This window comes from Lacerta agilis, chromosome 7 (assembly GCF_009819535.1).
Source record: "Lacerta agilis isolate rLacAgi1 chromosome 7, rLacAgi1.pri, whole genome shotgun sequence".
NCBI classification, from domain to species: Eukaryota; Metazoa; Chordata; class Lepidosauria; order Squamata; family Lacertidae; genus Lacerta; species Lacerta agilis.
In genome coordinates, this window is record NC_046318.1 from 65,342,967 (window position 1) to 65,367,328 (window position 24,362).

The 24,362-nt window shown below is 41.2% G+C and overlaps 1 protein-coding gene across 2 annotated transcripts in view; it reads left to right on the forward strand.

Moving 5' to 3' along the window:
* The first annotated feature begins 8,577 nt into the window (after nucleotides 1-8,577).
* Nucleotides 8,578-24,362, forward strand: part of ATP6V1C1 (ATPase H+ transporting V1 subunit C1) — a 30,187-nt gene continuing 14,402 nt past the window's right edge. Inside the window, exons 1-5 of one of the 2 annotated variants that reach the window (XM_033155706.1) lie at nucleotides 8,578-8,599; nucleotides 17,633-17,815; nucleotides 18,485-18,552; nucleotides 19,916-20,001; nucleotides 21,835-21,929. In XM_033155706.1, coding sequence (XP_033011597.1) covers nucleotides 8,585-8,599; nucleotides 17,633-17,815; nucleotides 18,485-18,552; nucleotides 19,916-20,001; nucleotides 21,835-21,929 — 447 coding nt within the window. In that variant the 5' untranslated portion in view covers nucleotides 8,578-8,584. Of the gene's footprint in view, nucleotides 8,600-12,633; nucleotides 12,757-17,632; nucleotides 17,816-18,484; nucleotides 18,553-19,915; nucleotides 20,002-21,834; nucleotides 21,930-24,362 lie in introns of those variants that run through there. The other variant, XM_033155707.1, reaches the window with a different exon arrangement.

A 24,362-nucleotide genomic window follows, 5' to 3' on the forward strand; every position in this document is an offset into this window, starting at 1 on the left:
ATTGTTACCTGCTTGCGCCTTTGTCATTACATTTCCTGCTCATTCATTAGCATTTATTTTTAATTCGTATTTTAAACAGAAGTGCAACAGTGCATTCTGAGAATGTTAAGACTCACAAGGATCCTCGACAATGCTGAAGGGTTGTATAGCAAATGCAAAGAGGCACCTTTACAGACAAATCAACAGAGGGATGTGTTCCCTGCAGATATGAAGTTTGAAAATTACTACTTTAATGTTCCAGTTACAGGTAGGTAGCCGTGTTGGTCTGCCATAGTCAAAACAAAATTAAAAAATTCCTTCCAGTAGCACCTTAGAGACCAACTAAGTTTGTTCTTGGTATGAGCTTTCATGTGCATGCACACTTCTTCAGATACACTGAAACAAAAGTCACCAGACCCTTATATATAGTGAGACCCCTCCTCACTCTCTCACTATATACCGGTATAAGGGTCTGGTGACTTCTGTTTTAGTGTATCTGAAGAAGTGTGCATGCACACGAAAGATCAAACCAAGAACAAACTTAGTCGGTCTCTAAGATGCTGCTGGAAGGATATTTTTATTTTTTATTTTACTTTAATGTTGTTTAGAATGGCTGAGAATTACCTTTTTCAATAATAGCTGCTGATCTATAGTGTCTTGCATTTAGAATTATCATATTGATGTACTGGGAAAAGATGAATGTTAGAAAAAGATTGAGTTTGTCTGGTTGGGTAGCTTGACCTCAGTTCTTAAGACATTTGAAATTAAGGCAGTGTATACACTTATCCATCTAGAGTGCAAAGGAATGGATTATCAGAATGCAGATTTGTTCATATAGTCAACCTATAAAGCACATCCATAATACATCCTGCACAAACTTTCACTCCTCTTGCAGGGAGGCGGTGCTTTGAAGGTCTGATATATATATGCAGCCCTCCTTAATGAGTTGCTTTCAATTTGTATGTATTCTAGATCCTGTCATCAACAAGGGTGAGTGTAGTTAATGGTATCTGTTTGAAAATCATCCTGTTGATGAGGTTTTCCATGCCTTTCCCATTCCCCCCTACACAATAATTGCAGTTGTGGGATATAACTGCAATAATTGCAATAACTGTGTATGTAGGTAGAAAAACCAAGATCTCCATGTGTACTGAATGTAGAATATAATAATGTGTGCACACAGACAAAAAGTGATCAGACTATGGTAGGCCTAAGCAATGATTTTCCATGCCAGAGGCACCCAATGCAAGACAGCTTTTTCACCAAGAACCATAGAAACAAACAGGATATGGTGGTGCCTTGTAGTGACTTTGCCATGTCAAAATTCAATGCAATTGTGTGAATCAGCAATTCAGTTATAGTACAAAATGTCATTAGTTGGAAAATTGATCCCAAAGCTGCCCGTGGCAATGAAAAAGTAATGCAATATACAACAAATCTGTTAGGAGAGGGGAAAGGATTAATAATAAATTTATAAGGGATGGTTCAGATATCAGAAAACATGATTCCAAATACAGCCTACCAGATATCTCCCACAGTTTTTGTTGGAATCCAGTTTCAGCAGACGTTTATGCTGCCACTTCCTCGGTTACTGATTTGCGTGTCCTTTTTCTCAGGTGGCCAGTGTTGTGCAAAAACAGATTTCTGCGGCAGGTAGTAAAGTGGGTGAGGTAGTCTTAGGTTTATTTGTGAACATATATATGAGGAAATATCCTTCTGCTAAGAGTCCTGAACATATTTACTGAAAGGGAAACCCACAGAATCAGAAGGTGTTTACAGTGGTAGGCCTACCTCTGGTTACGAACTTAATTCGTTCTGGAGGTCCGTTCTTAACCTGAAACCGTTCTTAACCTGAGGTACCACTTTAGCTAATGGGGCCTCCCATTGCCGCTGTGTCGCCTGTGTGAGATTTCTGTACTCATCCTGAGGTAAAGTTCTTAACCCGAGGCTACTACTTCCGGGTTAGCAGAGTCTGTAACCTGAGGTGTTTGTAACCTGAGGTACCACTGTACTTCTAGGCAAATTAGTCAGGGCAGAGGAAAAGACAGGGGCTCCCTCCTAACTATTCCACATACAGAAGCTGACTGAATCAGCAGTTGACTCTCATGTCAACACTGGTGATGGTGGCTTCCCCCACTAAACTTGAGACCTGTAGGCTAGCTTAGGGCATGCAAGGAAGACCACTAACAATTCTGCCATTGCAACCACTCCCCCCCCCCGACCTGTTCCTGCATCTGCTGCCTGATCCTTGCTGTGCCTAAGGGAAGGGACGACCTTGAAACATATTGTGTAAAGTGTTTTTTTCTTTCTGCACAATCCTATATATGTCTGCTCATAAGTAAGTCACACTGAGTTTACAACAAAGCTTACTCCCCAGTGAATGGATATAGGATTGTTGCTCTATAATCTTGTTGCCCGAGGATTTCTGCATAAACAATGGATCAACTCAAACACATTCTTGAGAGACCCCATCTGACTAGCCATTCATTTCAGATCATATTTTAGGAATTATCTGGGCAGAATAGAATGTCCTTCCAGGCATGTGCTGCTTTGAAACTTTAGTCTGCTTATGTCATTTGAAACCCTGTTTGGCCCCAGTTGAAAAAGGAGCCGGATCCCACAGCTGCTGTGTCTGTATTGGTATTCTTTAAGGCTAGAATTCACCAGGATTGAAAGTGGAATCTCTAGGGCTGTATCCCCCTTTGTATGAATTCATTCATCACCATGTATTTAAAAACGTAAATAATGCCAAATGGTCGGTTGCCTATGAGAACCAGGATTATGGGCTACCAAGCTCAGGTTGTTTAAATACCTAAACTTAGGGAGGATTGGTGAAACAGTTCCAAGATATTTGCCTTTGACTGCTACAATTTAAACTATGCACATAGTTCCCATTACTGCCTTGAGCAGAGATGGAAAACAGCAGCAGCAGTGCTTATACAACCACAGGCCAACTTTGAACAACGAAGGTTTCCACTCTTTGGCAGAGACTTTAATTTCTAGAGTGTATGGAAATATGTGTCAGGGTCAAATATGAAAGAAAACTGCCCCCCCCCCATCGAGTCTCTGATCTGGAAAGCCTCTCCTGGGGTGCAGCTAGGTGCTTTTTACATCCTGGACTTAATTGTCTTTCTTACAGAGATCTCCAGTTGCAAAGCACCTGATTGACAAAATTAACATTTCTTTTCTTCCCCCCCCCCCATTCCATAATTTACCATTGCCTCTACATTCATGATATGTTAGAACAAAACGGAGCAACAACAACAGTCAATCGTGTTTTCTTTTCTTTTTAAAAAACTTCTCAGTGTGCAGTTTTAAGCAAGGTTAAATCATAGCACCATCATGACCACAAGGAATAAAAATGAGTTTGCTTCTGCTGCCCAAATGCTGAACACATTTACTTGGGAATAAGCAATATTTTGTGAAGGAAAATATTATATATTTTAAAAGCAAAATTAATAAAATGAGCACCTGTAACTACAGTATATGCATGCACAGCTAACTGTCCCCCCCTATAAAATGGTTGTTGTTTTTTAATGGGGTGCTGCAGCAAGCAATCAACGCTGGAGGCCAGTGCAATGTTTGTCAGCCAGAGTGCAAATGCAGAGCCTGTTTGCCACTGCCCTCACATTTCACTCTCTGGGTGGTCATTTGAAGGCCTCTTGGGTTGTGGGGCTTGGACCTCAGGTCCCAGGTCCAACCTCAGCTGCCATACTAGGCTGTTCCTCTAACATGGGAACTTTCAGTAGCTGCTCAATGGTGAGAGAAACGTATTCTGTCTTTTCAGGGTCACTTCTTCTGTCCTTATCTGATACGCTTTACAGCAGAATCCTGGCAAATATAAAGTCCCTTGCCTAATTCTCTGTGTGTTTCTGTCAGGGACAGGCAGGGCTCTGGAGAGTGTAGAGGCAGGGGGCCAGGGGACTGACCCAGGATAGGGGGGCAGTGATATATGGGGATTGGCACCACCCAGAAGGCAGGAGGCAGGAGGGTCAGAGCAGTCCAAGACAGAGGGAGGCATGCAGGAAGTGTCAGAGGTGAGGGATGGGCCAATTGAATACCAGGACCTGGAGGGGCTTGAAGAAGAAAGAGCAGCTATGACTTCCATGTAGGAGAGACTGATTATCTAGACCCATTTTAATTTTGTTTTAGGCAAGAGATAGGGACAGAGATAGCTTTTGTCCCCTTGGTGGTTGACGTTTGCTGAGAACTAGACATCAGTAGCTCTCTTTGAGAACGAAGAAGGGAATTTTTCCATTTGAGATGAGAGCACAGGTTCATTAATATTTTTATCTACTGGCTTAAAGCCTGTTGGTTCAGGTTCCTTAAACACTGTCTGGAAAAGCAAGTTTCTGGTGATGTGTGTAAAGAGGTTGTTGGCGGCAAGAAACAGTTTTGCACAATCCAACCTTTTAATTTTTTGGAATACTATTTCTGTAGAAAAGCTTGCCAACTGTGAAAACAGAAATGAAGGGCCCCACACATTTATGTTCAATGTTATTTGACAATAGTAGCTAATCTTAAACTGACTTATTTGGTTCTGTAAGATGAAAGTCTAATCATAGCTATAAAAATCATCTTTCAGAAACAGATAAGATTCCCTTTTTAGAAACACGTTTACACACTATTTGGAAACCCATGACAGCTATCACAAGTATTAGATGGTTTACTCCTTGTGGAACTAAGCTGTTGTATTTGTGGAAGCTATAATTATCTTATATAATACTGTTAATTTTCTTTAAAAATAAAGTTTTAGGATAACCCTCCCCCCCGCTCCATCCTAAGAGAATTATAGAGTGTTTATAAATTTATTATACGAAGCGCGGGCATTGCAAGTGAAGGCACCTAAACTTAACATCTATGCCATGTAAGCATGCAGTTAACACATTGTATGGTCTCACATATAATGCTCACTCACGACTTGAACTCCATGAGGCCACACTTTTCCTTAGGCTTTTAGTCCCAATCCTCTTCTTCTAAGGGTTCTCCTGATGCACTGTGAACAGGTGAGTTAGATGCATGGGTGTAGCCGTGGTGGCCAAAATCAATAAAAAAATACTTAACTGAGGTTCTGCCCCCCCCAATATAAAGCCTGCCCCCCCAACATAAATCCTGGATATGCCCATGATTAGATGTTTATTATCTTGTTTGTATGCTTGTTTTATATGGTTGCTTTCAGATGTATTGACACTGTTTATTACGTTTCAAAGTCCATTGGAGCAAGACCTTTATTCAGAAAACTGAAATGTCACAAAATAGTACGCAAGCTTTCAAGTTCTCCAACCTGTTCATCAAGCTATATCATAGGTCACCAGTCTGGGGAAGGGCATGGGCACATTTGCAAATAATAAAAGCTGTTGCAGGCACCTTGTGCTCATGGCAACCACACACACACACACACACACACAGCACTGCAACCCTTCCAAATTGTCTCTCCTCCATTGTAATTACGGTACGTTTCAAAGAAGTCTCCTATTGTAGTCAAGGAAACTTTCTACATAACTAACCAGGGAACAACATTTTGTTCTGCTGCTTGATACTAGAAGCCTTGATCCTGGAACAGAAGTGCTAGATCTCTCCAAGGCCTAAGACTGTCCCCTAAAAGGAAAAACAACAACAACACATTATTTTGTCAATGGCATTTTGAAAGCCTGGTGCAGGTTGTCTAACCTGAGCGAGGCTTTTCCTTCTGGATCTATGATGATTTATTATTATGCTTGCAGCTAACAACAGTATAGAGATGGGCAGAATGTGCAGATCATAGCTTGATTGGATGCTGACAAGCCAGGCTTCAAACTAAACTAAGAAAGGTCATGTAGCATTTACAGAAATTGGAAGAAACCTAAGAGGAAGTACTTTGTATATGGAGGAAAGGTCAAGAGAACAATGGCGAGTATATTCAAGCCAGACAACTTGGGGTATTAGTAAAATAGGTTAAAGTTTATGGCTTTGTTCCACATTCACCCAAAAACCTATAAGGCCATTTTATGCAGGTACCACACCATTCATGTAGCAGCTATAGTATGTAGTCAAGAAAATAATGAAAGAGTACCGTGAGGTCATTTATCAATTTTTACAAGCACAGGAGATGGAAAAATTCTTGCATAAGGATAAAGAGGAAAGCAAAATGTAAGTAAGTGGGAACAATGTGACATTAGTTCCAGTTGTGTCAAATGAAGACAAGGCTTTGAAGAACAACAGACAACTGGATAACAGACAGCAGGATAGTCTCCTTTTTTCCATTGGCGAAACTTGTGTTGGAGACACTAGAAAAGGTCTAAGACTTGCTTCCGCTTTAAGACTGGAAAACTGGCCACCTTCCTTTACTGAAATTGTAAACTTATGTTGCAGTAAACTACCTGTGATCAATAATTAAGTCCCCTATGGTGATTAAAGCCATGTGGGTGTTTGTTCTGAATTGTCTGCTAACCTTGTGGGCAATTGCACTGCCCTTGTAATCAATAAAACTGATTTATACCTTTCCCTCTTGTGGTCTGGATTTATTTTCCTGATCACAGTCTGTATAACCCTGGTAAACCTTCACAGTAACCTGTGTCAATGCCTACGATCTTCTTTGTTTCTGTAAGTTTACATATTTCTAAATTTTGATTTCATACTTAGTTGTGCTTAGGAGTAGATTTGTTAAACATTAAACTCGCAAGTCCCATTGATTTCAGTGGATCTATTCCATGCCTGATGATTGCTGCAATCCTAACTCCATGTGCCTGGGATCCAGCACCACTGCAATCATTAGGACTTACTTTTGAGTAGACATGGTGGGGACTCCAGCCTAAGTCCGCTTCCAGTGCAGTATCTGCTGTGTTCAAGACTTTTTTGGCAAATAAATACTGTTTGTGAAGTCAATATATGGCTATGTTAGGTGTGAATGATGCAATTATTAGCTGTACAACATACAATGAAAACTGGAAATATCATTGTGAAATAAACAGCAGTTCACCATTCCAAAATTCAAAAGTCTAGAACTGCTTATTATGAAGTCACCATCTGTCTTAAGGCTGCCATCATTCTATCAAACCTTGTGTCATCATCAACAGAATCCCTCAAAGTAAGCAACTTTCTAAGAATTTGTCAACAGAGCAGCTTGCAAAAGGTACGAAATAATATTTTCAAAGCTAACCTGCAAATTGTTAAGAATGAGCCCCCCATTTATAACTGCAGCGGCCCCCTTTTCTAATTATATATACAATTTAAAATATATTTTTTTAAAAAATGTGTGGCTTTCAAAATGAACAATTTAAATAAGTGTCTACAACTAACAGGATCATCCCCTTTCTAGTTCAAATATGGGTGAAGGAAGTTAATCAGAAGCTGGTAAATACCAAAATATAACGAAGGAAAATTGACTTACATATATAACACTGTTGTTTGATCTATATGTAATATTTATTTTACCCTTGCCTTGACCATTCTATAACACATACAAAATCACTTAGGTCTCTCTCACACACACACCTAAACACACACAGCTGGTGCAATTGGACACAAATACAGAACCTAGGCACTCCAGATGTTGTTAGACTCCTGGTCCCATCAGCCTCAGCCACACTGTCATTAAAGGCACTGGGCAGAACCAGGAAAAGGTGGCAGCCCCCTCCCCCCCCCTCTTTTACAGGAAGACACCTATAGAGAATGGATAGAATCCTTTTGACTTGATTAGGCATGCATTGTTGCAAGGCAATACAGTACCCATAATCACCACTACTTTATGGTTGCTGTATTTTGAAGAGCAAAAAGGATACATTTGCTGGTGCCTGTGGCGGGGAGGGGTGTGGGAGTGGGCTTGTACCAGGGCATGCTGTGGACGGGGCACACGTTGGAGCAACATTGGAGGGTGCCAGGGAGGAATGCAGCAAAATTTGTGCATGCAAAATGGGGTGGGGGTGGGGTGGGAGAAAGAAAGCTGCCTCTCCCTCTTTGGGGTGTTTGTGGGGTGGTGGGAAGGCATACAAAATAATTAATTAAAAAGCCCAGGAAAAGCAATGAAGCAAAATGGCGACTTTTTATGTAGAAGGAAGAGAAAGAGAGGGAGGGAGGGAGAGGTGGGGGATAGGAGAAAATGAAAAAGAAGAGGGAGAGAAAAGAGGAGAGGGGTCTGATACCAAATAAAAAAAAAACTAGAACATTTTAGCAAATTCAAAAAATCCACCAGGGCATAATTCCCCCCCCCCTGAAAAAGAGGACATGTCCTGGAAAAAGAGGATGTATAGCAACCATACTTGGCCAATGCTTCTGAAGTGAGTGATAATGATCTAACCTCCGCTTGACCCCTGTAGGGTAGTCATAATCATGGATGCTCAGGATTATTTGTAAAGGTAATAATGGTGTGGTTTACTTTTTATATCTCTGCTGTGGTAGCCCACTAGGTTCAGGAAACAACTCCTTCCCTTGTATATAAGCTATTCATTAAATCCACTTGCTTCAAAACTGCTATATGCAGAAATTAGATGTTGGGTGACATTGGATGTTGGGCACCAAATAAAATTCTGCTTACTTAACAGGTGCCTCACTGACTACCTTATCTGGGGCCAGGAAGGAATTTTCAATAGACTCAGACTGGCAAGTGCTTTCCTCAGCATTATCAAGCATGGTATGCCTGCAGGTATGGAGCCCCTAGATGAAATTGGACGCAAACTCCCGTTTTCCTTGACCATTGGCCATGCTGGCTGGAACTAATGGGAACTGGATTCCAAGAACATCTGGTTTCCCTTCCTAGCTGTACAGTATTTATTCTTTCTGTGGCACAGTGCACTCAGGATTGCATCAATTGATCTGTAAGGTAGTAAGATGCAAAGCGGGACAATACTTTGCCACTTTAATTGTTGTGTAGAAGAGCAAATTTCAATAGGCATAGCTTGTAAGCAGAGTGTTAGACTGCAAAGACACCATGCATTTAAAGTACACCCCCCAGAAAACCTGGGAATTGTAGTTTGTTAAGGGTGCTGGGAACTGTAGCTCTGTGAGGGGTAAGCTACAGTTCCAAGGATTCTTTGGGGAGAGCTTTAGATGCAAGATGTGTACATATCCCCATACTAGAACTGAAGAGATTTGAATTAAAACTCACACTAAGCCATAAAAAATGGCCAATTACTTTCACTCAGTCTAACTAACCTGCAAGGATTGTGGTGAGAATAAAACAGGTAGGGGAGAGCCATGTATTCTACCTGTGCTCCTTGGAAGAAGGATAGGATAAAAAGGAAAGGAAAATAAGTAGATGGTCTTTGCTACCTTCCCAATCTAGACTCCATGAGAAAGGAGCTGCTGCTGTTATTGTAATAGAGGACTTTCCCTGAAAATAGGAATGCAGTAATGGATTATTACTAGTCTTAAGCATCTGCAGACTGTTAGGACCTAATTTAAATAAAAAGGCTTGATGATACTTCTCTGAGTAAGCACGCATTGTACTGCACACTGTAACATATGATTCGAACCTGTGTGGACTGAGTAATGTTTGCTTTTTGTGAAGCACAAAATTATAACTAGGGCTGTAATCCTATACACATGTATGAACAGTAAATCCTATGCTAACTGGAGTGTTAGACTTGAACTGGGGAGACATGACGTTAAAACCCCAGTAAGCCATGGGACTTACTTTTGAGTATAAATGTATTTGAGCAGACAATAAAAGCAGACTTCGATTGACCCATAACAATTTCTCTTATAACCTTTATCAATGCAGGTCTAAAAATTAAACCAAGTTTTAATCTGCATTAAAATGTATCATTTTCTGTAAGAGCGAACAAACCACAAGATACTGCAGCTCTGATAAATATGCATGTAAGTATTCCAAAGAAAGTTAGTGGCTGAGTCCCATTGCAGTACTATTCAAACAGGGATCTTCCTAAATTAGGATATTACTCCACCAATTATCACAATGTATCTTGGTGCCTTCCTGGTATTGAGTCCCATTCCCCAACAGCAATTACTTACCAGTATACAAGTACTAGAAATGTGGCAGACCCCACACAATATGAGTGTATAGTAGAACTCTTAATTCTCCGGCCACACTTTCCAGAGTTATCACCAACCATGAAGAATGATTGGCCTGCAATTTAACTGTCATGCCAGGCTATATTGCAGGCAATTGAATGTGCTGTGCTTCACGTAGTGACCACAATGTGCTACACATTTAAGTTTGTCCCTGTCATTTACCCCTCACAGAGCTACTGGTACTAATAAACTGTGGCTCCCTGGATTCTTTGGAGTGAAGCCAAGTGTTTTAAATATATGGCATGGATGTGACTTTAGTTTTGTCAAGTTTTGTGCACACAGAACAATACACAAGAAAAAAACTGTGGGTTAATTGGAACTTCAAGGATTAATGTCTAAGTATCATGGTGCAAGATTAGGTTACAAGGTACTTTCAGGCAGTGTTTAGCTGGTGATGGTGATCAATGCTTGCAACCAAATTGCAGGTTGTTCACCCACAATCCATGTAGGGATCATGCAAATCACAGCTGGTGCCACTGAAGTGGTGTCCCCATTTATTGCAAACTCAAATTTGTTAACCTTTTCTGTACTCACAGCACTATGTATTTATTGCGTGTCTTATATTTTCTACTACATTTGGCTTCCATTTGAGAGTTGGATAATATCTGCCTTGTTATTCTGCTTGTTCATCCTGGTGTTTATTGATGTGTTCTTGCAGTTAATCACCACAATCTAGAAATGGACGTTGGACCTGTATTGGCAAACACATTGTTATGGCTGTTAGATTCCCTCTCTTTCTGCTTGTGAAGAACACTGCATTTATTTTTCCCTATCTGGCAACTGGCAGAACAACTTGAAACCATGGCTAGGCAGTAGTTGAGTGTGACAGAGCAATGTAGCTAGTAGTCCATCCACAACCCTGTCATTCATGCTCGTTGGTGCAGAACAGGAGGCAGACAAAAGCCTGCTTCAGGCTCCGCCAGCCTGCAGCTTGTGTAGCGATTGGGCCCAATACTGTCAGGTGCTGGCTGTAGGGCCAGTTCAGGCCCTCCCCATTCTCACCCTCGCCATCCCCACTCCCAAAGGAGCCTAGGTCATAAATGTGTGACCAACCTCCTTAGTTTTCCTGAATTCCTGGATAACTTGGGAGGGATTATGCAGATTTACAGTGCAACCCTATCTAAGTTTATTCAGAGAAGTAAATCATACTATGTTCAATGGGGATTATATCCCTGCAAGTTTGCATAGGAGTGCAGACTTCATTAGCTTAAATTCTGCAGGCCACAAAACAGATTCCAGGTTTCACCAGGGCTACCAGGACAAAGTAATTAATTAATTAATTAATGAAATAAATGGTGTGGGGAAAGGAGCAACCATGATGTTTCTTTATCCCAGCAACCTTTGGTGAAACCTGTTTTTCATCCAAGATGATCAAACTGGGGCTAGAGTCCTATGCACATTTACTGGAAAGTAAGCTTCATCCTACACAGTGAAAGTGGGACTTGCTTCTACAGGAAACACGCATAGAGTTGTGCTTTAAATCTACACAACTCCTTTTGCACATGCTCTTAATATGGCGGCATTGTTTTCTTAATAACATTACAACCTGCGGTGCTTGGAATTTCCACAAGGCTCAACTCCTTCATACCGAGTGAAACTAGCGGTCAGAGTACTAGCTCAGTACAGTGGTACCTTGGGTTAAGAACTTAATTCGTTCTGGAGGTCCGTTCTTAACCTGAAACAGTTCTTAACCTGAAGCACTTTAGCTAATGGGACCTCCTGCTACCGCTGCACCGCCAGAGCACAATTTCTGTTCTTATCCTGAAGCAAAGAGCACAATTTCTGTTCTTATCCGGAAGCAAAGTTCTTAACCTGAAGCGTAATTTCTGGGTTAGCGGAGTATGTAACCGGAAGCGTATGTAACCTGAGGTACCACTGTATTCTACACTGGTTGATACAGGAGTAGATGCTCTCCAGGGATTTTTAGACAGGAGTCTTCCCCTGTCTTAACTGCAGGTATCAGAGGTTGAATGTAAATAATATGCTTTACTCTTTCCCGAATACCTGGATGTTCCTAATTAAAGTACTGTCCTCTAACGTTACTGCTGCATTTGTTCATTTAACAGAATCAACCTGCAATTTTTTATGCCTTCTCTTCTCTCTGACTTCATCATTATCAGAACGAATGCCGAGGCTTAGCCCTGGTTCCCAAGAAACGAATATTATTACATGTAAATTCTGATTTATTTTTTTCTTCCTTCCCATCATAATTTGGGCTGCCATCCTAATCCCATTTACCTGGGAATAAACCCTGCTGAATTTGACAGAACCTACTTCCGAGTAGACCGGGCTGGGACTGCACTGTTAATTAAATCATACCTGCGGAACAACCTTTCTCGCCGTTCCCACATAAATCTGAGCTTCACAGCGGGAGAGCAGAGCGCGGGCTCTTCCCTTGACACTGGTGCCCCTAGCGGCCGTACGCTGTCGTTCCCAAGCTACCTCCGTTCTCCACCAATCACCAACCGAGCTCCGGCTCCAAGGTAACCCTTAGCTCCGCCCGCTCGCGGACGCGCCCGCCGCCCCTCGCTCTCCAGCTTCCCTCTCGGAGCTCCGCCCCTCTCTATCCGGGGTAGCTGCAGCTGGCTTTTGGCTCCCAAACGGGAAGCGGCTGGTCAGCTGATCCGCTCCCCGCCGGTCGTCACGTGATGGTGCTGGCTGGTACCGCGAAGGCCATGGAGTGACGGGAAGGGCCCCATTCGGCGTCCGCCGGTTCCCCCCCGCGCCTGAGCTCCGTCGCTCCGCTTGTGCCCCGCTCCGCAGACGCCGGTGAGTGAGAGGCCCCGGCGGCAGCCCCCTTCGGACAGGCTGGGCCACTAGGCCCCTGGTGCCTCGTCCGGAAAGGAGGCAGGTTCCCCGCTTCCCTTAGCCCTGACCTCTGGCTCTCCTTACGAAGAGGGTGGCCGGAGGGCGGATTTCTCTCTTGGGGACGGCTGGTTTTTGTTTTTTTTTAATAGGTGCTCTCAAGCTTGCTTCCTCCGCGCCCCACTCAGGCCTTCCCATTGGTGGTGTCTTAAGGACTAGCGGCGTCAATGGGGCACGGCGGTCATTTACGGGCTAGACCCCACTTCTTCAGATCGTGCAGTGCATGTAAAAGCTGGCGCCACGGCGAAGCTGCCGGTGTAAGCTTTCGCATGTGGGGGTAGTAACAAGCGAAATCCTGCAAATCTGTTCCTCGCACGTTGACAGGACAAAGGCAGAAGCAAAGGACGAGCTCTTCACAAACAAACATATATTTATTTTTTCGGTGTGGAGGGTTTCTTCAAAGAGCTGGATATCCAGTCACATTGCAGTTTAGTTAAGTGTACTGATTCTCCCTCCCCCCCTCCAATTTTTTAAATCATGCTAGCATACCAAACTCATCTTGCAGATTTGTGTGTTATTTTATGACTTTGTTCATTCAACTCCTGTCACCCAGAATAAATCAGATCTATATTAAAAAATACTTTGCTGGCAGGCTGTCTGTTGTTGAGTCTTGTGACAGCAATGTGAAAAGATGTCCTCAAGGGTGGTCCCTCCAGATGTTGTTGCAGCCCAACTCCCATGACACCTGCTTATTGGTCGTGCTGGCTGGGGACTCTAACAACATCTGGAGGGCCACAGACTCCTCACCCCTGGGCTGGGAGTCTTTGGTTTGAAATATTTTTTATATTGTTCCTTAAACAGTTTGCTCTCTCCTTAAAAAAGAACTGCTTTCTGTAAGTTCCCTTCAGCATTGTTCTGCAACACAAGGGGAAGCTGTTTGTCTTAAAAAAAAAATCAGTATAGGTAGATTAATTTGAGTTGGTTTATCAGAACTTAACCCATAGGTTTATCTAGTGGTTAGCCAAATATAGGGTGCCACTGCCTCCAGGATGTCACTATTTGGAGGGATGGATTCAGGCACATACCAGGAACTTAGTTTTGCATGGTTAAAGTGCTATGTCACTCTAGCACAAGAAATCCATTTTCTGTGGTTAGGAAAGTGGTAGGGAAATGCACTGAAAAGTAAAATGAATGACTTATTAACAGGAACACAAGCACCCCATAAGTGAATTAGGATGAATTCTCCTAGTTATGTAACTGTCCTGTAAACAAATGCTCAATAAAGAACAGACATAGCTTATAAGCTTAGTGTGTAAGAAATGGAAGAATGCTGAATAAATGGGTTCATTCAGTTTAACATACTACTGGTGCTTTTATGGTAGTCCTTAATACTAGCGGTTCCTCTAAAGATAAGCACTCTTAAAAAAAACATTACTTTTCTCTTCATTTCAAAAATACCAATTCTTATATGTAGATTACTCATTCCTATTTCCATTTAGTTCTAATCCACTTGCATTTTTAAATGTGTGGATATCTTTTTCTGGTTTATTTAAATGCAAGGCTGCTTTTGCATAAGGAAATGGAGATAGGAAGATCTAATATGCTATTGAATTGGTAAGTAGCATTTTCTGTAAAGAGCAATGGAAAAAGGTTTAGTGATACAGTGGTGCCCCGCTAGATGAAAATAATTCGTTCTACGAGTGTCTTCGTAGAGCGAATTTTTCGTCTAGTGAAGCGGCAATGGAGCGCGGAGGTCCCCCCCCCATTTTTTTCCGTCTTGCGAGGCAGCCCCATTGACATTTTCGTCTTGCGGGGCTGCCTTCCGCTAGCGAATGCCTTTCGTCTAGCGAGGCATTTGTCTAGCGGGGCACCACTGTAATGGATACATAGACCATACTTTCCCCTATGTTCAAGGATTGTGAGTGGGGAGAAGTGACTAGAAGATCCAGAGACCTTTTTTCACACAGCTCTGGTGCTAGGAGACCTATGTTAATCAGCAGAGTAGACTGCAAGTTGACAATTGAAATTGACACCTTTAACACAAGTTTCCTATTTAAAAGGTTATGGTATGTGAATTTTCTTCTCTTCCTTTTTTCATTCTCCTGTGCAAACTGTATAAGCAATGTCTGAAATCAATCTCAGTACTTCCTTATTCTGAATAGAGTTTATTGTGCAAACAGTAAGAACAATTGAAGTAGTTTCTCCCCACCCCCCGCAAAAAACTCCATCTAATGAATTGTCAATGACACATCTTTACAGAGAATGCACTTGAAGTTACCCTGAGAGTTCATCCAAGAAAAAAAAAACAGCCATAATTTTGTGTGTTCTATTTTGGCTAGACAATCAATTATACTTCTTAAGAGATGTACGGTAGTTTCAGTCCTGTGAGGAATAAGAAAAGGGGATTTTGATTTGGGTGCACATTTTCAGTTCACATTTTCAGCATTTTATTAAACTGTTTGAGTAGAACTTTACTATTGTTGTTGTTTAAGCAGTTGTGGAAGTGTTGTACAATGTGCTAATAGTTCTCATGAAGCCTAATTAGCCCTAAAAGCAAAGTGTGGCACTTCAGCTTCACAATTCAGTAATACAGCGAGTAGTAGCCTAAAATATTCCACAGTCTCATACACTCATTTTTTTATAGGAGCTGATAGGAAGTTAAAGTCCTACGCTTTCTAGTGTATTAGTCATATGAATATCAGGCAGGTTGCGTAAGTTTGTCCTGCTAGGCTTGTACAACAACATCAGAAGTTACATGGCTTGCTACTATTCAAAACTATGTGAATAGATGTTAGGAAGGTAACTTGTGCTTTGTGTTGATGCAAGGTTCTGTTGCCTAGCCAGATAGGTGTCCTGAGAAATATCACCACATTTTTGGAAAGGCCGCTTAAATGCAAGTTATTATTCAGTAGAGGGAAAAGTAAAGAAACTTCCATAGCTAGGGGTTCATCAGGAAACAAAACTGAGGAGAGGGGGGTGAGTGACTGTCATAAACTGTATTCTTCCCAGTATAAATATGCTAACAGTATTTCCTTTTTTAAAAAGGTTGTATTACCTATATACGAACTGAAACAATAGAAAATATATTTTGTAAAAAAAGAAAATCTAATCATTATATAGTGTACAGTGTCTTCATGCTCACAATTGCCATACAGCATGCGGCAATATTAACTGGAACCAAGTGCCCTGCCCTCAGATTGTACAGATTAAATATTTCTTGTAGCTGGGCAGAGCAGTCTCAGAACCCCCTTGCCTGTTTATGGTAGGAGTGGCAACATGGCACTATGTTGGACCGGGGTGTTTGTTTATTGTTTGATATGTTGTAAGCTGCCTTGAGCATGGTTTTAACTTTGGAAAGGTGGCATACAAATAAAATGATTGATTGATGTTTAACATTCCATGTGCACAAGCATATCAGGAGCCCCACTGCACAAGTGGAATATTTTGTACAGGGCTTCCTGTGCAAACCACTTAATATTAGTAAAGAAGGGGGAAATTTGCTATAAAACAATTGACCATTCAGCATCACAAAAATTCTAATCTCAAAATAGAAGTTTACATAATTCTATATGTAATAAAGAGATCTTTTTCACAGGCTTTCCCTGACCAGGTTAGGCCCTGGTTTATGTGTATTAATGCATTGAATCTGTTTTAAATGCTTTTTGTTTTCATGCAGTTTTACTGATTTTAGGCTGTATTTTTGTTTTAATGGATATTGTTTCACTATTGTATGTAAGGCACACTGCTTAGAGACTTTTACATACATATCAGTTTATTGTGAGGACCATGCCTTTACACAAATATCTACACAACAATGTTAAAGTTCATTGCATACTGTCCCAGCAAAACCCTCATCCCACAATACAGAAAGAAAAGTACAACAAGAGCGAGTTAAGAAGACGATGGAGGGGTCTTTTTTTGTCATCCAGAAATCTTTCCCTGGCTTTCATGACCTTCATCACAAAGACCGCTACCACGTGAGAAATCCGTGGGTTAGCATCAACTAACAAAAATTTTACTCGATCTAGAGCCAGTGTGGTGTAGTGGTTAATAGCGGTAGTCTCGTAATCTGGGGAACCGGGTTCGTGTCTCCGCTCCTCCACATACAGCTGCTGGGTGACCTTGGGCTAGTCACACTTCTTTGAAGTCTTTCAGCCCCACTCACCTCACAGAGTGTTTGTTGTGGGGGAGGAAGGGAAAGGAGAATGTTAGCCGCTTTGAGACTCCTTCGGGTAGTGATAAAGCGGGATATCAAATCCAAACTCCTCCTCCTCCTCCTCTTCTTCTTCTTCTTCTTCTTCTTCTTCTTCTTCTTCAGGGTTATTTATTGAATCGGGTATGATTTGCAAAATCGCATCTCTAAAGCCCGAGTAAATAGGACAATGAAAAAGATAATGTATGAGATCTTCTTTGCTTCTCATGGGGCAGGGGCACAAGCGGTGATCTACTGGGATTCTTGCAAATCTGACAGTCAGGTATGCAGTGGGTAATGTTTGAAACCGGGCCATAGTAAAAGCTCTCCAAAGGGTGGGATCAGTGATGTACGCCAGGTAGTTGGCACAAATTTTCACTGCTTTTACTTGGGGAAACCAGTAGGAAAACCCAGAATTTTTTTTATCTTCATGATGTCTAAAGAGGTGTCGCTTAGAGACTTTTAAAATATGAAGTGGTTTAGAAATGCTTTTAAATAAGTGTTAAAATGTATGCTGGGAGGGCAGTATAGAACAGTATGCCACACCGGTGGCCCAGAGGTGGAACAGGAATTAAGTTATATATTCTGAATGGACCTTGTTCTCTGTTGTTATTTAAATTCCCCCCCCCCTGTCTTTTGCTTCCCCAGTGTTTTACCTCTATCTTTCAAAATCATCAGCGTCGCAATAAAGTGGCAAAAATGACGGAGTTCTGGCTGATTTCTGCTCCTGGGGAAAAAACATGTCAGCAGACATGGGAGAAGCTGTGTGCAGCAACCATAAAAAATAACAACCTTTCTACCAATGCAAAGTTTAACATTCCGGATTTAAAGGTATACCCATTCAAAAACTTACGTTTTTTGTTTTCAAACTGTTTGCACCTCTTAAGTTTAGGGGAAATGAGAGATGTTGGTACAAACACAGCACACTCCTATTGCCGAAGAATATTTGCCTGCTAATGTTACGTGGCTTACTAAATGAAGTAATTGTAAATCACTTACCTAACTTGTGAATTTGTGGAGTGCATGCTCCTATCTTCCACAGCATGAACTGGAACTATACAGTAAGGGGGCTGTTAGGCTTTTTAAAAATTCCAAATTATATTTTATTTAAGTTGCCTCCCTGAATGCAGTATCACAAGCTAATGCTGAATGTATTTGTGATATAGAACAAATGGTCAGACCAGCTTAGAAATCCATTTTCTATTCCCTGCTGAGATTCATGGACTCCTGTTCCAATGTACTGACATGGATAATCTCTAACATTGTAGTTGCAGGCAGATGATAAATAAAATGATAATCTTTAAATTTCAATGCAATGTTGTTTTAAAAAAGGAAGACAATTTTTAGACTGAAATCATGCATGCAAACTTGGAAATAAATCCCATTGTACTTAATGTGGGACTTCTTTATGATTAAAAATGCATAGACTAATAGTTCCTTCTTACAGTTACCTTGTTATATATGGTCCATCTAAAACAATTCTCATTCTTTCCTTTATAGGTTGGTACCCTTGATGTGTTAGTTGGCTTGTCTGATGAGTTGGCTAAACTGGATACATTTGTGGAAAGGTAACTACTTTTTAATATCCACCTAATATCAATGCTCACATTTCTTCCGTTTTGTTCCAATATAGAAGCCTATGTATCATCTGCTAATTGCCTGTTTTTTTAGGTTAACCAGATGAATGACTGACAGTGTTAGCACATAATGGAAAGCGAAGAACCTTTGCAGAATAAACCATACTGTGCATGCAGCCTGATCGTTCCCACATACCTCCTCTAGTGTGAGCAGATAAACTAAACAAGGAAGGGGTCGTTTAGTATTGTCAGCAACCCCAGGGATATCCTTTGCTTTCTCCTAACAAGCCAGGATAGCTAGCCAGCTTTAAGTTGCAGTTTGTTTTTGGCATTCCAATCCTTGCTTGTTATTGCCAAACAAACCACAGTCCTGAGTTTGTGTAATGTTAAAGCTATCTCTGTCTTACTTTCTTTACTTTGTCAGTTGCCAGCAATCGGGTTACGTGCACAGTATGGTTTATTAAACAATATTTTTGAGTCTCCAACAATATTTTGGGTTAATTAGCTACTTCTTGGTTTGGACAACCATAACAAGTCACAACAACCAAACTGGCAAGCAGTGGTTCGAGTTTGCCCTCCAAACTAGGTATGGAAGCCAGTGTCAAACCACGAATTCCAATCCTACTTTGCTAGGGAGGGGAAACAGAGGCTCAGGAATGCTACCTGTGAACCAACCCAATGTGTTAGTCTTAAGTACTTGCAGTTTTGGAATGTGTGATTGTGCTTTGACTGTCTGCATTGCTAAAATGATCTCTAAGAACATAAGAGCCCTGCTGGATCAGATGAAAGGCCCATCCAGTTCAGCATTCTGTTCTCACAGTAGCCAAACAGGTGCAAACAGTAAGCTAAAGTAAGCTAAACAGCACTACTCATATTTTGTGAACTGCTCTGAGACCCCCGGGTATAGGGCAGTATATAAATTCAATATTTTAAAAAAGATCCCCAGCAACTAATTTTCAGAGACATACCGCCTCTGATCCTAGAGTTAACTAGTGCACTTTATCGCCTGACACGGGAGAGATTTTTAGATATTGGCCTAACAGAAAGCTATGAAAAATTCTTTGAATTGAGTAAAATTGACAAAAATCAGAGAAAGAGCCCAGTCTTAAATGACATGTAGCTTTCGAAGAGCAAAGAACAGATCTTAAACCATAACAAATTTCATGAGCGGCATTTTGGAGAGTATCATAGGGGACAATTTGTTGTCAGTTTGAAACAGTTCTGTGAAATGAATTGTGACATAACTGTGAGTCTCATTTGATACAGCCCCCAAGTTGCTGAAACGTTTAGTCCACAGACAGAAAGATGAATGGGCTCTGCTTTCTTTTTATCTTAATTTTTCTCTTCTCTTCAGTGTTGTCAAGAAGGTGGCACAGTATATGGCTGATGTGCTGGAAGACAGTAAAGATAAAGTTCAGGAAAACCTTCTGGCCAATGGAGGTAAATGTTAGCTTTCTGTGAAGGGTGACATTGAAAGTTGATGGCTTGAGCATAAATTCAGAAGTGATGCATATGAGTCATAGGAAAGCATTTTCTGCAACACAAGTGAAAGCAAGAATTCAAAGCAAGCAGAAAACCTAGAAACCAACCTATTAATATAATATCTAAAAGGAAACTTGCTCTTCAGCTGCAGTTCTGCTTTCCCTACCTTGTTTATAATTCTAGATTTTTTGTGATCAGTGTCTTCTTCTTAGTTACGTTAAGCACAAGCTTTTCATGTATGCTAATTTATCTGTTGAAATAGATAGATATGTTCATTGCATTAAAAAGACATACAAATAATTATGGTGATACTGATCTTGTCCATTAAATCTTTTAGTGTGTTATCCAATAATAGCCATATTCAAAATAGCCCCAAGTGAAAACAAAGGCAAGATACTTATGTCTGTTGTTTTCAATGGGTTTGATCTCAGCACAACTTAGTTGGCTATCACCCTGAGTCAATAGTATCAAAAAGAAATGAAGAATACTGTCATGCCCAAAGAATAGTGTGAAAGATGCCCTGTTGGAATGTTGATCCATTTTTTCCCTTGCAGTCCTTTAAAAAAGTGACAGCACAGATGCTTTTGTAAGAATAGAGGTGCCATTTTTGAAATCCAGTGAAAAAATTGATGTGATATGTGTAATATGTCTTCAGAATTTACTAAAGTAACTTCTGAAAGAGGGTTGGAGAATCTGTGGCCCTCCAGATGTTGGAATCAGGCTCCCAGCAAGTCCTAGCTAGCTTGGCCAATGGTTGAGGCTGACGTCCAACCATCTCTGGAAGGCTGCAAGTTCCTCAACCCCGTTCTAACAAGTGTATCATCGCCCCCAAACAAGTGTATCATGCCTGGTCAAAATAAATGTTAAGCTGTCCTGGAGTAGCTTTTTATTGTTGGTTACCACCTGTAAATGTAGGTTATCATTAGGTGACCTGAATAAATAGACAACAGCAATCCAGTATCTTTAATTATGCCGAAAGAAATTGTCTGGTGGGGGACACTTCTGCTCCTGCAGTACTGTCACAACAGTGTCCTGTCAAAATGCCCCCCTCTCAGGGGGTAATAGGGGCTCCATCCTCTTATTGCTTCTGATCCACTCTAATTATGTATGTGCACAAAATTCATATATGAAAAGAAACATCCCAAACAGCATACCTTTTAATATGGCCTTGCTGCAATGGCTTCTAAACTTTCTTATACTACATATAGTCTTTCCTACTACATATAGGCAAACATCTATATAAATTCTCCAGGAGCATTGCTTGGTGGGTGTATTTATTCATTCATGCAGGTTGTGCGCCATCCCATAACATAAAGTTCTCTGGCTGGCTTAAAATAGTTGTGTAAAAAAGCAGCTGAAATTCCAAGTAAACATAGCTGTTTTTAAAAGATGGGAACCCTAGATAAATAAACCAAATGGAACTCCACCCACCTAAAGTTAAAAACAGATATTTTAAAAATGGGCCAGATTACTTAAATGATTTAAAAGTGAGCAGAAAGATCTTCACCTGGTACAATAAGGATAAGAAATATGAAGCCAGGCTGTTACGTAACTGAGATGCCACTCTCCCAGCAGTGACTCACCACACTTCATTCAATGGGGGCAGCCAGAGCTGGGTCTCTGAAGAGGAAGAAGATGGTCTTTCAGATACCCTTGACCAAGTTCAGAGCTTTCGAGGTTAAACCTGAATTTTAAATTGTGCCCATAAATCAGCCAGGAGCCAGCATACCCCACAAAGCACAGGTTTGTGCTTAGTTTGCCAATACCAATATTCAATCTTTGCGTTCACAGTTGATTTGGTCACCTACATAACAAGGTTCCAGTGGGACATGGCAAAGTATCCAATCAAGCAGTCTCTGAAGAATATTTCAGAAATAATTGCCAAGGTAGGATTATACTATCCAAAGAGGTATGAAGATTGTTATAATCTCTGTGGTACTGCATAGACCATGCAATAGGGAGTGGTAAAAATTGCTTCTGTTTTTTAGCCTCTTTGATGTTCTTTAAAAAGAAGAAGAAACCATCAAAAATCCCCAAAGTGACGAACAAGTGCAGAAAGCTTCTGTGGTACAAAAGCTTCCCCCCCCCCCAATAAAAGCATACGGTGATTTATCAGGCAGATCAATGAAAACATTGACCTGACATTTTAGAAAATGGAAAATTGCCTCCTATTAACATTAAGAAAGGGGGAACCTGGAAGAGGTCAGGTAGTAAACTAACTTTCCTCAGGGTCTTGCATACTCTGGAAATGTAAATACGGTTAATAAAATAGAGATATGCAACCCAGTTGGGCATCTTACAATATTGAATACTTTAAGTGACAAAATTGGTATTGATCAGACATTTCAAAGGAATGAATACAGAATGGAAACAAATCTATAAAATAGGCATGTAGAATGAGGACAATTGCACATGGGTTAAAATAACAAAGTCCAAGTAAAGACTTATCAATGTTAGCAGATTATAAAGTATAGTTCCAGATTTGCCATGTTTGTCTTGTTCAGTGCAAACCTACAACACCATAAATCTGTATTTGTTTATAGTTTGCCCATTTATGAAGGCTCAGTCCTGCACTGGCAAGTGTGGATTATCTTGTTAAAAGATTATTGATCTAATTTTCTTGTCTGTCTGTGCAGTCTTGCACCACAGTCCTAACTCAAAGGCTTGTTCTCTCCCACAACTTATGCCTTCTCTCCAAACTGGCAGGATGTAGCAATCCTGTTTCTTAACTGCATTAATTGTGACTAAGACTACTACTCTATACGGCATTTGCCTTTGACAAAACCCTTCCCATCCCCACTGCCCTGCTTGTTTCTCCTATCCATTTCTTCTCTCCCATCCATTTGGGAATGGATGGGAATAGCTTCTAATTAGGGAATAGCTCAAAGAAGGGAAGCTCTTTCTCCAGCTGCAGGATGGCTGGCGACTGCTCTCAAGGAAGATATTCATCTTGCTTAGTGAAATAGCTGGTAGATTAACTGTCTAAATAAATCATCACCAGTGATGAATGGTGCCATTGTGCTAAAGAGGAAAGGGAAGATAAAGCCAACTGAAGTGCCATTTGTGGATAGTGAGGCATGCAGTTGCAGCCTTCCCTGGGTGGTCACCACAGCCAGATCATTGCTTTTCTTCTAGTTGGCCTCTTGGCAATTCCCTGCAGTAATTCCCCAAATATTTCATAGCTTAACATAAGTATGGGAACAATAACTATTCTGTATTGTAAAAGGAAGTAAATAGCCACCCCCCTGCTCTGTCATCAGTTTTGTATCCAGGCCCTCAAAAAACTCTTGGGTGATGCCTTTCCCTTTCACCATGAGCGCTGTTTACTTGAGCAGCAATTCATTAACTACCAGATCTTTGAGTAGATCCTCCTAAATACCACTTTTATCTGCTAGATGTTCAAATCAGGCATACTTCCTTGAACAAGTTTCTGTAGTCCTTCTGTGTTAAGGTTGAAGCAGGAACAGCCACCCAAGTTCACAGTAAACCATTAATTGTTTGCTGTGATGTGCAAAATGGGTCACAGTGGGTGTTGTTGTTGTTGTTGTTCAGTCGTTCAGTCGTGTCCGACTCTTCGTGACCCCATGGACCAGAGCACGCCAGGCACGCCTATCCTTCACTGCCTCTCGCAGTTTGGCCAAACTCATGTTAGTAGCTTCGAGAACACTGTCCAACCATCTCATCCTCTGTCGTCCCCTTCTCCTTGTGCCCTCCATCTTTCCCAACATCAGGGTCTTTTCCAGGGAGTCTTCTCTTCTCATGAGGTGGCCAAAGTACTGGAGCCTCAACTTCAGGATCTGTCCTTCTAGTGAGTACTCAGGGCTGATTTCTTTGAGAATGGATAGGTTTGATCTTCTTGCAGTCCATGGGACTCTCAAGAGTCTCCTCCAGCACCATAATTCAAAAGCATCAATTCTACGGCGATGAGCCTTCTTTATGGTCCAGCTCTCACTTCCGTACATTACTACTGGGAAAACCATAGCTTTAACTATACGGACCTTTGTCGGCAAGGTGATGTCTTTGCTTTTTAAGATGCTGTCTAGGTTTGTCATTGCTTTTCTCCCAAGAAGCAGGCGTCTTCTAATTTCGTGACTGCTGTCACCATCTGCAGTGATCATGGAACCCAAGAAAGTGAAATCTCTCACTGCCTCCATTTCTTCCCCTTCTATTTGCCAGGAGGTGATGGGACCAGTGGCCATGATCTTAGTTTTTTTGATGTTGAGCTTCAGACCATATTTTGCGCTCTCTTCTTTCACCCTCATTAAAAGGTTCTTTAATTCTTCCTCACTTTCTGCCATCAAGGTAGTATCATCAGCATA